The sequence below is a fragment of the Trematomus bernacchii genome, unplaced genomic scaffold, assembly GCF_902827165.1.
Source record: "Trematomus bernacchii unplaced genomic scaffold, fTreBer1.1, whole genome shotgun sequence".
Classification (NCBI taxonomy): Eukaryota; Metazoa; Chordata; class Actinopteri; order Perciformes; family Nototheniidae; genus Trematomus; species Trematomus bernacchii.
In genome coordinates, this window is record NW_022987582.1 from 4,712,415 (window position 1) to 4,726,701 (window position 14,287).

Below are 14,287 nucleotides of genomic sequence, written 5' to 3' on the forward strand. Positions count from 1 at the left end.
TTGAACAAATGTATAGTTTACAGAACTTACTTTTACTTTCCAAAGAGATTCAGGGTCAATAGATACTTCCAATGATGGCAAATTAAATACTACTTTGCTAATGGTGAAAATGCCCTTGTCCTTAAAGCTAAGAAGCAGAGAATAATCATGCAAGGCTTTAGAGGAGAGGGCAGATACGACATAGGTGCAAGCTCCGTGGTGGGGCAGAATAACACCATCAAAAGTGATGTAGCCAAAGCCAGCAAACACTTGGCACACCCCGTACTTCAAGGCAAGGCCATCCTTTACTGAACAGCTTTCCATGGGGCTACACGTCACCACACCTCTTTGGCAGTCACACTTTTGGCAGCTTTTCTCAAAAATAAAGTGGCCAGTAGGGCGATACTGTCCCTCGTGCACACAGCCACAGTCAGAAACCGGCACACACTGGCCATCACTCAGGACGAAGCCAGGGTCACACTGGCAGCCTTCCTCACAAACGCCGCTGCAGTTTGCTGGGGAGGAGAGTCCGAGGCACACAACAGGACACCGAGGTCCACACAGCTCATAGTGGCTATTCTTGGGGCATGACATACCTGGGGGAAGAGAGTAAATACATCTTACTTCAACTTTATTTTTTTAACATTAGCCCACACAAAATCCCTACCCCCTGTGCAATAATAATCAACCCACTGACTAAATGTAATGCAGTGCAAAGACACGTTTACATGTGGGATAGACAAAAACCTTATCAGAAAATAATTGCTGTGCATCTTCCATTAGACAATAGTAATGGTGTAGTCAAAAGTTTTGCCATAATCACTTATGTGTCAAACAACTACACAGGGCCCTAAATGAGCTGTACAGTATACATGTCAAAGTGTTATTCACTTCTGGTGTGTGCGTGTTTGGTTATATTCCAGGCTTCAGCAGCAAAAGCTGCCAAGTATAAAATGTTTATGAAACGCTTGAAGATGTAGTTAAAATAAAAGCCTATCATTAAAAACCGAATGAAAGATACTCACCACAGAAAGTGTCACTCCTCCAATGCCTGACTGGCAGCTGCGCTACTTGACAGGCATCAGCATAAGACGCAATGGATTTGCAGAGTGCCGAGTAGTGTCCGTCAAATGAGCAGGAATCTGTTACACAGTTGTGGAAGTAAAGCTTTGGACTTAATACCAGAGCACAGTCTGCAAATGGCCCTAGCTCATTTAACAACACCCCACAGAAATCGCTTCCTTCAAACAGCTTCTGTGCCTCAGCAGGACAATGCTTCAGTCTGGAGGAACAGTTGGACTTGCAGGCATCTGATCCCGGAGATATCCAGCTGTGCGCAAACTCCAGTCGATTTTGTGCAAGCTCTTCATTGGGCATCATTAGGTCATCATGAGAATCAGTGTTGGCATTTCCACAAAGACCAGAGACGGAAGAGCCATAACTGCTGGGGAGGTTAACCCTTAGCGTGCCAGTATTGTAGACAATCAGCTGCAATCCCACATCAGTGTGAATAATGATAGACGAAGGTGTGCGGTAAGCATAAACATGGCCTGTCAGGTGAGAGTATGGCAAGGCCTTATACTGTCCATCAACCTGAGAATGAAAAAGAAACACAAATTAGAGTGGTTCATTCTGAAGATTGTGTTGATAAGACATTGCAAAGCACTCACCATAAGCTTTCCTGGCTCATCTTTTCTCACCACCAACTCCAGACCATACATTAAGAGCGTTAAATCAAGGCTATGAAAAAGTCTTTTGTGGCAACTTGCATCAGAGATAGTGATATTGAATGGTGTTACTCCAGTTAGGTTGGCTTTGGTTTTAACCAACGAATATGAACAGCTGTCTCTAAAGTCAAAATGACGTCCATCAAAGGTTGTAAAATGCAGCCCAGTAATAAGGGTACAGTTCTTGGGGTCATCAGGTTGACACAGCCTCTTGTGCTGTAGTTGCTTGCAGACCATTCCTCTGGGGCACTGGGCTGGGCGACAGTGCATCTCACCAGTAGCCGGTCCACATATGCAGATCTGACCACAATCGTCTGGCGACCAAAACGTTGAGTTAAGGTTTTGATATTTGCCTCTGGAGTCTGTGCAGCCACACTGATGTGGGCGCACACAGCCAATTTGACTTGTAATGAAACCAGGGTTACAGAAGCAGCCCTGAAAGCAGGCCTTGTTACAGAAGGTGGCATTAAATTCACAGGATGGAGGGCAGGCCGAGCCACAGGTCTTGTAGTGAGTGTTTGGTGGACAGTGCACATCTGAAAAAATGTATTGAAGTGTCAGTCAAAGATTAAATCACAATATTAATTTAAGAACGACTACTTACCAACTATGACTCCATCGTTGTATTTTCTGGTTGCTTCACAGACTAAGGAATATGAATATATTGCAGGCTCAAGAGAAACTTCTGACCGTCCGTTTTGCACGTGGTCAACTACACAACTTTTGTAGAAGGAATCTGGATTGACTCGACTGTGACACTGGGCAAATGGACCAGTCTGATCTGTGAGCACTTCACACGGCCTCCAGACGTCGTCAAAAACAGAATCTGCAAGCAACTTCTCATGGTTCACTTTATGCTTGCAGCCAGTACAACACTTTTGGTCCCCATCAAAGAGTTGGTAAGCCTGTGCAAAATCCACACTTTTCTTATTGGTAACGGAATCAGGATATTCATCTTGAGGCTGGCCGTTAAAATTGCCACACAGCCCATACACTTCGCCCTTGTAGTGAGGTTCCAGTTTAACAAGAACAGTAGAGTTTTCATCAAAGACTAAATGCAAACCAAAGTCAGTTGTCAGCAGGGCTTTGCCTTCCCAGTGGGACAATTGAATCTTACCCCCTAAAATATTAACAGGAATATAAGTCACTTGACCATTAACCTGTAAAAAAAGAAAAGGGGAGCCGTATAAGTGTTAAAAGTCAAACTTGAGCAGCATTCATTCAATAAATAACTAAGATTTACTTACATGTATGCTGCCCTTTTGACTGCCAAGCTTGATGATGAACCCATAAGCATGTAGAATGATGCCACTACAGCCTTTCTTGGAGACACTAAAGGGCGTCAGGCCGCATGCTGCTCCTTTGCTGGCTGCAAGCAGATAAGTACAGGTACCCTCAAAGTCATAGATTAGCCCATCAAATGTTTGGTAGTGCCGGCCTCCCCAGGCCCAGCACAGACCCTGACGACTCTCACAGACGGGCACACCGTTGCTCAGGTAACATTTCTCAGTTGTATCACATTTTCCCTCGCATGAATCTGGGTTTTGCAAAAAAGAAAAGAAAAATGTAAAAGATTTAACAGTACGAAAATGTATAAATGCATCATCAAGCAAATCTGCATCTAATGTATGGTTCGTGAATTTAAATTCTCACCATTTTTGTGACAACCTTCAATTCCATCTGAAACTAGACAACTGTGCAGTGCAGGACATGCGTATTGCTCGCAGACAAGAGGAGGCCCGCAGGTGCATTTTACAGTACAGTTTTGTAGCAGTTTGCTCTCAGAGGCCTGAAAATGGAAATCACATGAAAAAAAAGTCAATAAAACAAATTTGGAGTGCGCACATATTTTATAAATAAAAATATATTTCAAACAGAAAATAGCCTTATTAAAAAAGTGTTTAGTTCTGACCTTAAACCTACTCCCATCCTGTAGGCAGCCACACTGCTCTGCTGATACACAGGTATGGCCATCATAAAGGTGTCCAGTATCACACTGGCAACCTTCCTCACAGTCTCTGGGGCACAGCACTTCCAGGCTGATCTCAGGACACTGTGAGGAGCATATATTGGTACAGTTGCTGTAGTGGCTGAATTGAGGACATTGATAAGCTGTAAAATAAAAAGACTTAATCAGTACAACATTTTCCTCCATTCAATCATTTGATAAGTTATTAATTCAACAGTGTCCCAATACTTACCACAGCTTGTCGTGTTCAGCCAGAGCTCAACCCTCCCCCCTGCCTCATTACATGCTGCATTATCCTGCAGCACATCACACAAGGCCCGGCGTCGACCTTCTGCAACACATAGGGAGTAGTATTTCTGTGGGCACACTAACTGGTGACAGGAGAACGGTCCCCTTGGATTGGGGATAAACCCGCAGTTCAGGTCAGAGGAACTTTCACATTCTTCACTGCAGGGTAGGTCTGCATTAAACAACTTCCATGACAGCCCAAGGATGTCAGGGTCAGAGATCACTGTGCCATTAGGTAGCTGCAGATCATCAGAGGGATCGTCATTGTACTTCCCGCAAAGGCCACAGGTTGTCTGGTAGTAAATGGCAGGCATCTTGACCAGAATGTAGTTTTGTAGGTCTGATGTAAGCTCAACCGACTGTGGGGTCTTGATGGTTATCCCTCCATTTCTCTGATGTACAGTGATGTTGCTCTGGGAGAACGGCAGGTTTTCGTAAACTCCATTTACCTGGGTGAAATAATTCACTTGTGAAAAACATATCTTACAGTAGTTTGTATTATGTGAAAAATTACTTTGAAGTGCATAAGAGACGACAATAAATCATGTTGAAGGCTGTGAAATCATTACCTCAACTTTTCCAGGAAAAGCCGCTGACGTCCTTAGTTGCATTTTATTGACTTGCATGTATAGCTGCCTTCCCTCACTATAGTTGCCCATTGCAGCTATCAAAATAGGCTCTACATCCAGTTTATCGAGGCATGTCTGCACAAGGGTGTAGGTACATGAACCATGAAATTCAAATGCATGTCCATCAAACGTGGTGTATTGGTATCCCTCAACAGAGCACTGTGCTACTTGGGGTTTTGGGTGGCAACCTTGAACACCCCTAATAAGCTTACACTCCTCATCCTCTCCACAGGAGACATTACGACATGTCATGTTTCCCCCGGGGTGACATAAACAGCTTTGCTTGCATGTAGACCACTCCTGTCCTGCGGTTAAGTATTCTCCATGGTGAAAGCAGCCACAGTTTTGTGGAGTGACACAAAGGTTGCCACTGTGAACCAAACCGGTCTCACACAGGCAGTTCTCCGCCATGTTTAGAGGCATCTCTACCGTTTTATTCTGCCAGCCGAGGCAGAGGTGAACAGAGGCAGAACTTATGTTGTAGCTGGTGCTTGTGGGACACGACGGGTCTGTAGAGATACAGAAAGACACCAGTCACTCAGGACAGGAAGACAGGAAAACGGTGTTAAGGTTAGGGTTGACCAATGATGCATTAGTACCATCTAGTGGTCCAGTAATACCGGGAAGGTTGTGGCCTCAATACCAATATGAGTCACAAAACACTAATTCTTTGTACCAACAAAACTAAACAAGCTAGCAACATTACATCTGATTTTTATGAAAATATTCACGTTCTTATGCTGCCGGTTCAAACAACAATGCAAACTCCATATTTCATTTGCTGTGCAATGATGCTGAACTTTAAACAGCTCACACTATTGCAGAGTATATTCATTTAATTCACTTTCACATCTGGGAGCACAATGATACTCACAGCAGAATCCAGGACTCCTCCAGGCAGAAACGGTAGCATTGTGGGAAAGACAGACAGCAGCATACTCAGCTAGGGAGTGACAGAGTGCAGGCTGGAGACCTTCGTGAAGACACAGGTCACTGACACAGCGCTTGTAGTAGCTGGATGGGTCCACTTTACCATGACACTGTCTGAATGGTCCATTAACTTCCAGAATCTTCCCACAAGACTCCGGGTCAGAGAAGCGAACCAGAAGCTCTGATGAACATTTTGGACAACTTCCTCCTAGACAGCCCTCCACACACCAAGGAGTCTGCCCACTTCTCCAAGCTTTCCCAAAGTGCTTGGGAATGAGAGGCTCCTGTGTGCCATTTACTGCGAGGTCATCAGCAGGATCAGAGTTGAAGTTGCCACACAGGCCGCAAGTCACATTAGCATATTTACTAGAGAGACTAATGCTGACGATGCCTTCTATGCTGAGACTCAGTTCAAAGCCCATTTCTGTGTAGATGTAAGTGTGCAGCCCTAAAGAGAAGGCCAGTGCAGTAGAGCTGAATCGATATGGCATGTTCCTCTTGACACCATCAACCTGTAGGGGGGGCCAACATTGCATTTGAAAGTCAGGACTGGGCAGTACACTTTCACAGGTAATCTCTGTAATGTCTTGTTTAATTATTAGACAATTCGTTTTTTTAAACATTAGAGCCAAAAAGAGACTGACATGATTACAAAAAAAAGAACACTTGAACTCACCTCTATGCTCTTGGTGTTTTTTCTGTTCAGCTCCACAAGCACACCACTCACATTGACCAGGAGATGAAGAGCTGACTCTAGGTGTCCATCTGTCTGTGCGTGAATCTGAATGGCACTGAGGCCTTGTTTTTCTGCACACATGCCCAGTAACTGGTACTGACAACTGCCATGCAAATCATAGTTATGCTGGTCAAAGGTGACTATGTGATGAGCAGAGTACATACATGTCTGGAGGGCGTGAGGCACGCAGCCTCTCACTCCATATTGAAGACTACAGTATTCATTCGGGCCACAAGAATCCAAATGGCACTGTGTCTGGTGCGTGTTGGGGTCACAAACACACAGTTCAGTGCATCTCACATCAGCCCAGAAGGTCTGGTTGCTGCGGTAATGTGAGCCATTGTGAGTGCAGCCACACTGGGACAAGGGCACGCAGCTGTCAGCAACCAGGACGAACCCTGGATCACACTGGCAGGTCTCCACACAAGCTAGGGTGCAGGGTCTTGATCTGAAGGGATCCTCACAGGTGGCAGGGCAGGATGAGCCACAGGAAGTATAATGGCTATTCCGTGGGCAGGAAATGGCTGATAGAAAAGAAGGAGAATGATCAAAATTGTGTGAGAAAATCACTTGTGTAGTTTTGAGATTACTATAAAGTTATTGTTTCATGGTAAGAAAAATGTGCTTACGGCAGAAGGTGACATTCCTCCACTCTCCCATCTTGATCCCGGCATTTTGACATGCAGCAACATAAGCTTCCAACACAGGACAGATAGTCTTCTGAGTGTCATTACTAAAGCACAGGTCAAACATGCTCAAAGCTGCAGAGATTTTAGTGTAGTTTACAACTTCCCGGCACTGGTAGAATGGATTTTGTGGCGACCAAATATACTCATGCATAGATATCCAGCGAGTGGCTACATCTTTCTCCAGAAGCTGCTCAGCAGAGCAGCGTGGGCATGCATTTCCACAATCTGCTGTGCACTGTGCTTCCTGATCAGGAACTCTCCAGCTCCAGCCAAAGGTGGTAGCATCAACAGGCTCACCCTGTGGGGTTCTGAGGTCATCTTCCTCGATGCCATTATTATTTCCACACATGCCATAGACTTCCATTGTATTAGAGAGTAGGATAGTGGCAACATGAGAGCAGTCATACTTCACTTGGATGCCAAGACTCGTATCCACAACAACAAATATGCCACTCCGATAAATCTTCACATGTCCAAACTGTAGAGTCACAGGTAGTAGCTTTTTCTCACCATTCATCTGTGGATCACAAATATTTGAAGATAAAGAATGCATTTTCATGCAATTGTTTAATCTAAAAATGGCCATATACTGTAGTAAAAATAACATTTTCAAAGTAAAATCACCAACTGACAGCAAGGCAAAAAAGGTGCTGTGACTGTTTGCATTTCCTAATTTAAACTTACCCAAGCATGGCCTTTTTCCCCTCTGTAGATAGTAACATTGTCTTCAGCCACCTTGACATGAATAGCTTTGAGAGAGGAAGCCTCGTTTGGGGTCCTGTCTTTCTCTACCCCGACCCAAAATGTTGTATTCTCACTGGTGTCATTCAATACATGGACCAGAGTGTAGGTACAGTTTCCAAGGAATTCAAACACCTTTCCATCAAAAGTGTAGAAGTGTGCACCTCCAAGTACCCAACACTGGGTTTGCAGAGGTTCGCTAACACACGTCTCTCCATCTTCACAGATTTTGGTATTGTTATCTGAAAGAGTAAGGGGGAGTAGCAGATTAATGGCAGTTTAGGTTCAAGACACATGCAGCTATGTGTCATCCGAGTTTTGAATTAAATGGAAATATTCCACAAGTTAAAAAATAAATAAAATTGCCCATGACGCCATCAGATCATTTGTGATACATCACATTGTAATTGCATGTCATAGGCTTGTTAGGCAAACTAGTGAAAGAAGGATGCAGTATTACTTATGAGTGGCATGCATTATAATCATTGTCAAGAGGAGAATTAAGTACTTAATGGACTATTGAAAAGGTTTAGGGTTTAACCGACTTTTAGTAATATGATATAACATGCGATATTGCTAGACCAATAGTGTCACATTGTGCAGCTGAGAAAAACAACAGTTAGCCAGTGAGGACATGTCACCAATCCCAGCAAAACCAGCTGGGCATACCTTTCTTTGCACAGCCCCAGGTATTAAGAAGGGTGCAGCTCTCTCCCTTGGGGCATGAGGTCAGCTCACAGCACATGTCTGCAGCAGCAGAGCAGTTGCACTGCTCAGAGCATCCCTCACCCCATGAAATCTCCCCAATCTACAGAGAAAAGTGAGTCATTGTTGTGTTAGCCAACTGCAGTCTGAAACACAGCACACAAACAAACCAGGAAAACACATCATGTCATAATGAGTCATGGTAACATTGCATGGAAATACTAGGGCATGCCATGTTATTTAGCTCAACTGTGGAAACCTGTTCATAACTGCACCTGCAGAAGAGTCACATGTACATTTGCAAAACACCAATAGGTTTATTAGAAGTCAAACTAATCCGTCCGTCAATTTACATTTTAAATGAAATTTAAAACGATTTTAAATGAATTGCTTGGGTAAAGGAAAATGTTGTTGTACAGTAAGCTTAATGTGTAGCTACTCACCTCATAGTAGTGCCCAAGGTGAAAGCAACCACATTTGTCAGCTTTGACACAGTCATTTCCACTCCGCATGTATCCAAAATCACATTGGCATGCCTCAGAACAGGCCCATGGGCAGGGGATATTAGATAAAATACCACAGGACTCAGGGCATGCACTGGCACATATATTATAATGTGAGTTTTCAGGGCATAAGAGTGCTGTGAAGACAAACAAACAAAAGTTTCTATATTGTAAAGTGTCCAGCTAGCCTTACATCAATCTGGCAACTTCACTGTGTAGAGATGCCAGAGTTCTAAAAAGGTACAAGAGAAGCATGTGTGCAGACCTGATTTACATGCACATGATAACAGACTGATGAAACAACACATGTACACGTATCAGAGTCTCAATTAATAATACTCACAGCACTTCGCTCCCCTCCATGGTTTGGTCTCAGCTCCTGCCTCCTGGCATGCTAAAGCATAATGTCTCAAACTACTGCAAAACAAATCTTCTTTCCCATTAGACAAACACAAGTCATTCACACAGTTTTGAAAGAAGGGCTCTGGGTCCACAGCAGAGTGACATTCACTAAATGATCCTGCAGGAGCAAGCAGCATGCCACAGAAATTAGCAGATGCATATTCAGCTGCCATGGTAGAGTTGCACTCCAAACAAAGATCACATTCTTTAGAGCAGTTTGTTCCAGGTGGGGAAAGTGACCAGGAAGATGCAAAGATGGAAACATCACTTGCAAAGCTGTCATTCGGGAGCCGCTTGTCATTTGTGACAACAGCACTGACGTTTGCACACAAGCCACACATTTGTTTACTGGAGGCTGGAATCACTATACGTATCAGATCAGGTGCTCCATATGTGACAACAACCCCTGTGTCTACAACAATACGAGAGAGCAAGCCAGAGTGCAGTATTGCAATGTGATCCAGAAGGACAGGAAGACTTCTCAAAACACCATCAATCTGAAAAATGTAAATGTCAGAGTTACAATCTAGGCAAATTAAACAGTTTACTTATGTTAGTACATGTGCAGCTGCTTACCTTTACTTTTCCCAACTGCGCCATCTCCAAAGACACGTTGACCCCAAGGACCCTGAGGTGCAGCTGTTCTCGCTGGATAATCACTGTGAGGTCAGACTCTTCCTCTTCACACACCTGGGATAGAACATAACGGCAGCTTCCAATATTAAAGTCAAAGCTTTGTCCATCATAGCTTCTGAAGTGTCTGCCACCCATGACTGCACATTTAAAGGGCTGCAATGCATGACATGCCCTCTGGCCATCTTGGATGCCACATTTTGTTTCATTTGGACATGTGTGGTTGGTACATTGCACTCTCTTGTGGCCCACACAGACACAGTGCAGCTGACAGTGATCATCAGGGTAGAAGTTCTCATGGATTTCGTAATAGACATCATTGTGAATACAGCCACACTCAGAGTCTGGTACACATTTCCCACCACTGTGGAAATACCCAGGTTTGCAGAAACAGCCCTCTTTGCATTTCCCCGCTAGTGGACTTGGGTTTTCTACACAGTCGGATATTTGACTGGCACAAAGGCTGTACTCACTGTTAGGTGGACAGGAGAGGCCTATGGAGGGACAGTAAGAGAAAAAAGACAATTAAAGTCAAAATATTCATATTCAGTACACATTTAAAGCATATCATGGTTGCTTACCACAAAATGTGAAAGTCCTCCATTCATTCACTTTTGCTCCCATTTCTTGACACACAGCAACATAGCTGGACAGAATCTGACACAGGGAAGTCTGGTTACTATAACAGAAGTCTTGAACGCAGTTGTTGTAGAAACCTTCTGGATCAACCATTTTGTGGCAGCTCTTGAACATTCCCTCTTTATCCAGTAACCTTGCACAGAAACCTTGTCCCTCATAGAGAGCCATTTCTTGTGAATTGCAACCCGAGGTGTTCACAGGCACATCCACACACTCATGATCACTGCTGGTTTTCCAGTGTCTAACGGCTTGAGAGATATCAGAGTCGTCATCAGGCATCACATCATCTTCTGGATTAGAATTAAAGTTCCCACACAGGCCACAGAGATTACCAGAGAATTTCCTTGGCATCTGGACGGTCAGAATATCAGAGCTGTACATTACAACTACACCAAAGTCCGTTTCTATAAACTTTGTCTGTCCAGTCATGTAAAGCTTCACTTTGCCACGGCTCAATATGGATGGGAGACGCAGCAGGAGACCATTTACCTAAATTAAAAAAAAATGATTAAAATCAATGATAATATAAAACAACTAATTTGGTATACATGCACCAGGGAAAATAAATTAACTTACCTCAACTCTGTTACTGGGATCATTTGACATCTCAATCGAATAACCAGAGACTACCATTTTAAGATGCCGAAAGGACACAATATTTGTAGCATCTTTTATCTGGTTCTGGATCTCTACACTGAAAGCTTCCATGTCCCCCCAGGTCGGACAGAGAGAAGTGAGAAGGTAAGTACAGTTTCCATACACATCAAAGTTACGGCCGTCAAAGGTGGTATAATGAGGATCTACTTTGGCTATGCACAGCCCAGGCCCCTCAGCGTGACAGCCCATGACTCCGTTCACAACCTTGCACACTTCTCCATCATCCTGGCATTGAGACGGAGAACACACGACTCTCTTGGAGCTCGACTGGCAGACACATCTCTCCTGGCAGTGTTTGCCCATCCAGAAGTTCTCCTTGGGGTAGTAGTAGGAACCTTGGTGAAGACATCCACACTTGCCATGTGGTACGCACTTCCCACCACTCAGCAGATACCCTCTGTTGCATTGGCATGATTCCACACAAGGCAGGGTGCAATTACTATGTGCTTCTGGGTTTCCACAGGTAGCAGGGCATGCAGAACCACATATTCCATAGTGGCTGTTCAAAGGACATATCATAGCTGTAAAAAAAAGGAAATACCCCTTAGCCATTTTCAGTTAACCCATTTATAGACTTAAAAAAAATATATATCTTAAACTCACGGCACTTGGCGATGGTTCTCCAGTTTCGGACTCTGGCCGATATCCTCTGGCAGATGTTGGCATAGTCTGTCAGGATCTCACACATAGAAGAGGCAGATTCATTGAGACACAAGTTGTTAGTACAACTACGAAGAAATGGCTCAGGATCAACCAATGAGTGGCAATCTGCAAACGGTCCACCGCTACGCTTCAGTAGGGAGCACCCAACACGAAGGGAGTTACCGTTTATGTCAGGAAATTTAGTTTGGCTTCTAGTACATACTGGACATGAGGCACCAACACAATCTTCAATACAGGAGCCGGCACCGCTTTTCACTACCCATGGGAGGGTCAAATCTGCAGTCAGGGTCTTAATAGTGCCATTAGAGTCAATGACACTATCTGAGAAGCTGCGATTAGCATTTCCACACAAACCGCACAGGGCTCCATACAGCTCTGGGCCTACTTCAACTTGGAGATGCTGCTTCCAGTCATACCACAGAGCCAAGTCGAAGGCAGTGTCTAAGACAACGCTGGAACCACTTTGATAAAAGTTCAGGGAGCCATTTCCCAAGGTGAGCGGCAGGTTCCTCATCTGTCCATTAACCTACAGGTTTAAATACAAAAACAGACAAAGTAAGTGACCACTTAACAGCTACAAAACATTTGTTAATATAAGTAAGTAAAGTACACTTACCCTAACATGATTTTTGTCTTCTTTAACTATGGAGATATTAAAGCCCTGGATGCTTATCTGCACTGTGTGGATGGTTGGGACAGTGGCACTGATTAAATATGTTCGGACTATATTAATCTGTAGTGGAACAGAAACATTTAGGCCTGGACAGGTGGTCTGAACTAAAGTGTAGTTGCAATTTCCCTGTAGGACAAAATCTCTTCCATCAAACGTGCGGTAATAAGAGTCACCCCATGCAGAGCATATTTTAGTATTGAGAGAGCAGAGTGGTTTTCCTTCTTCGATAGAGCAATTCTGTTTGAAACCACAGTGCAACTCTTCACAAGAAGCTGCAGCTTTAAAAAAAAAAAAGAAAAGAGGAAGGTTATTACATATTTGCATAGTGTTACACAGAAAATACAAATAAATCCTTTATACATACTTTTCTCACAAAGTGCAGAATAGAGATGTCGGTCTAAGGTACTCAGATAGTATCCCACATCCTTGTCTGTGTAAAGAGCGTCTGCATTATCAGGCAGCTGAGGAAAGGTGGGCTTCTGGGAGGATTTAACACCAGACTTCAAATCTCCTATGTCAGTACTGTTAACTCGCTGCTCACCCATATCACCTGACTCAAACATAGGTACAGTCTGGCAGATATCATCAACAGATGGCAGTACTGTTAGAGTTAAAGGCCGCTGTGCAGGGTCATGCCTGAAGAAAAGTAGTTGTAGAGGACTGTCACTAGTAATGAGGATTTTATCTGAGGTTGCAACTGGGATGACCTTCATAACGCCACCGACGAGAGACACTGTGTTTTGATTGGTTCTGGCATTGATGCCCAGGTCAGAGTTGATAGTAGACATTGCCAAGAGGAAACTATAACTCATTCCTGTGTTTACCAAGGGAGGAATAATGTAATCGAAACCCCAGTGTGTGACTGGTTTCAGGTCAGCATATCCAGAAAAGCAATCGCCAGTTGTGCGTTTGGAACAGGTAAAACCAACCACAACACCTACAGCTTCTTGCGAGTTTAACTCTGAGCCAGAGAGGCTGGAGTTGCTCTGGAGGTAAACACTCTGCAGCACCCCTATATACAATTTAAGGACACTACCCCTTTGGTACATATTGCCTTCATAAAGTACTTCCCCCGAGAGAAATATATCCACTGACGTCGCCTGGTCTGAGCTGGTGATCACCAACTGGCTGACAGAAGTCTGGTTAGGGAAGTTAGGAGTAATGGGATAGTACTGGGTACCCCAGGAGTACACATCATGAAGGAGGCTGTGGTCACAGCCAGCCCGGGTACACAGGGAAGTGATGACTGTAATAGGCCATATAGACTTCACACTGAGGAGGGATGAGGAGCGGTCACTGGTCATTCCCACAGACAATGGCAGGTGAATCCTCTTTGACTGGTGAGCAGAGAGGTAGATGCGTTGCACGAAGCTGCTTTCCAGGACCTTTACAGTGACAGAGGTCCGAATACCACTGGCTGTGATAGTTACTTGATGGCTAACATTTCCTGTTGGTCCATTATGCGGGGGTAGCCCAATCAGAAACCTCCTCCCAGGACTTGCAACGGACAGGCCTGCAGAGGAGAATATAAAATAGTTTTCCATTTAATTTAAATCAATACAAAACATATGCACACAAATAACATTACAACTGCCTGAAAATGTGCACATAGTGTATTATAAGAAGATTTACAAACAAAAGATTGTCTACTGACAGCAGTTGATTATTTTATGACAATAAACAACACACTTGCACTAAAGAGCAGTGAGCAAGTTTGCACAGTA

The 14,287-nt window shown here is 44.0% G+C and overlaps 1 protein-coding gene across 1 annotated transcript in view; it reads right to left on the reverse strand.

Annotated features, from left to right (window-relative positions):
• The window catches only part of LOC117480514 (IgGFc-binding protein), a 35,515-nt gene that overhangs the window by 19,331 nt on the left and 1,897 nt on the right, over window positions 1-14,287 (reverse strand). The window contains exons 2-23 of the mRNA XM_034127858.1: window positions 12,928-14,076; window positions 12,507-12,841; window positions 11,831-12,416; window positions 11,147-11,748; window positions 10,513-11,059; window positions 9,875-10,425; window positions 9,240-9,795; window positions 8,837-9,033; window positions 8,358-8,496; window positions 7,632-7,930; window positions 6,888-7,464; window positions 6,199-6,782; window positions 5,467-6,034; window positions 4,533-5,101; window positions 3,908-4,412; window positions 3,619-3,818; window positions 3,360-3,495; window positions 2,954-3,243; window positions 2,311-2,866; window positions 1,650-2,242; window positions 1,005-1,572; window positions 31-575 (exon numbers count right to left, since the gene is read on the reverse strand). Coding sequence (XP_033983749.1) covers window positions 31-575; window positions 1,005-1,572; window positions 1,650-2,242; window positions 2,311-2,866; window positions 2,954-3,243; window positions 3,360-3,495; window positions 3,619-3,818; window positions 3,908-4,412; window positions 4,533-5,101; window positions 5,467-6,034; window positions 6,199-6,782; window positions 6,888-7,464; window positions 7,632-7,930; window positions 8,358-8,496; window positions 8,837-9,033; window positions 9,240-9,795; window positions 9,875-10,425; window positions 10,513-11,059; window positions 11,147-11,748; window positions 11,831-12,416; window positions 12,507-12,841; window positions 12,928-14,076 — 10,652 coding nt within the window. The remainder of the gene's footprint in view (window positions 1-30; window positions 576-1,004; window positions 1,573-1,649; window positions 2,243-2,310; window positions 2,867-2,953; window positions 3,244-3,359; window positions 3,496-3,618; window positions 3,819-3,907; window positions 4,413-4,532; window positions 5,102-5,466; window positions 6,035-6,198; window positions 6,783-6,887; window positions 7,465-7,631; window positions 7,931-8,357; window positions 8,497-8,836; window positions 9,034-9,239; window positions 9,796-9,874; window positions 10,426-10,512; window positions 11,060-11,146; window positions 11,749-11,830; window positions 12,417-12,506; window positions 12,842-12,927; window positions 14,077-14,287) is intronic.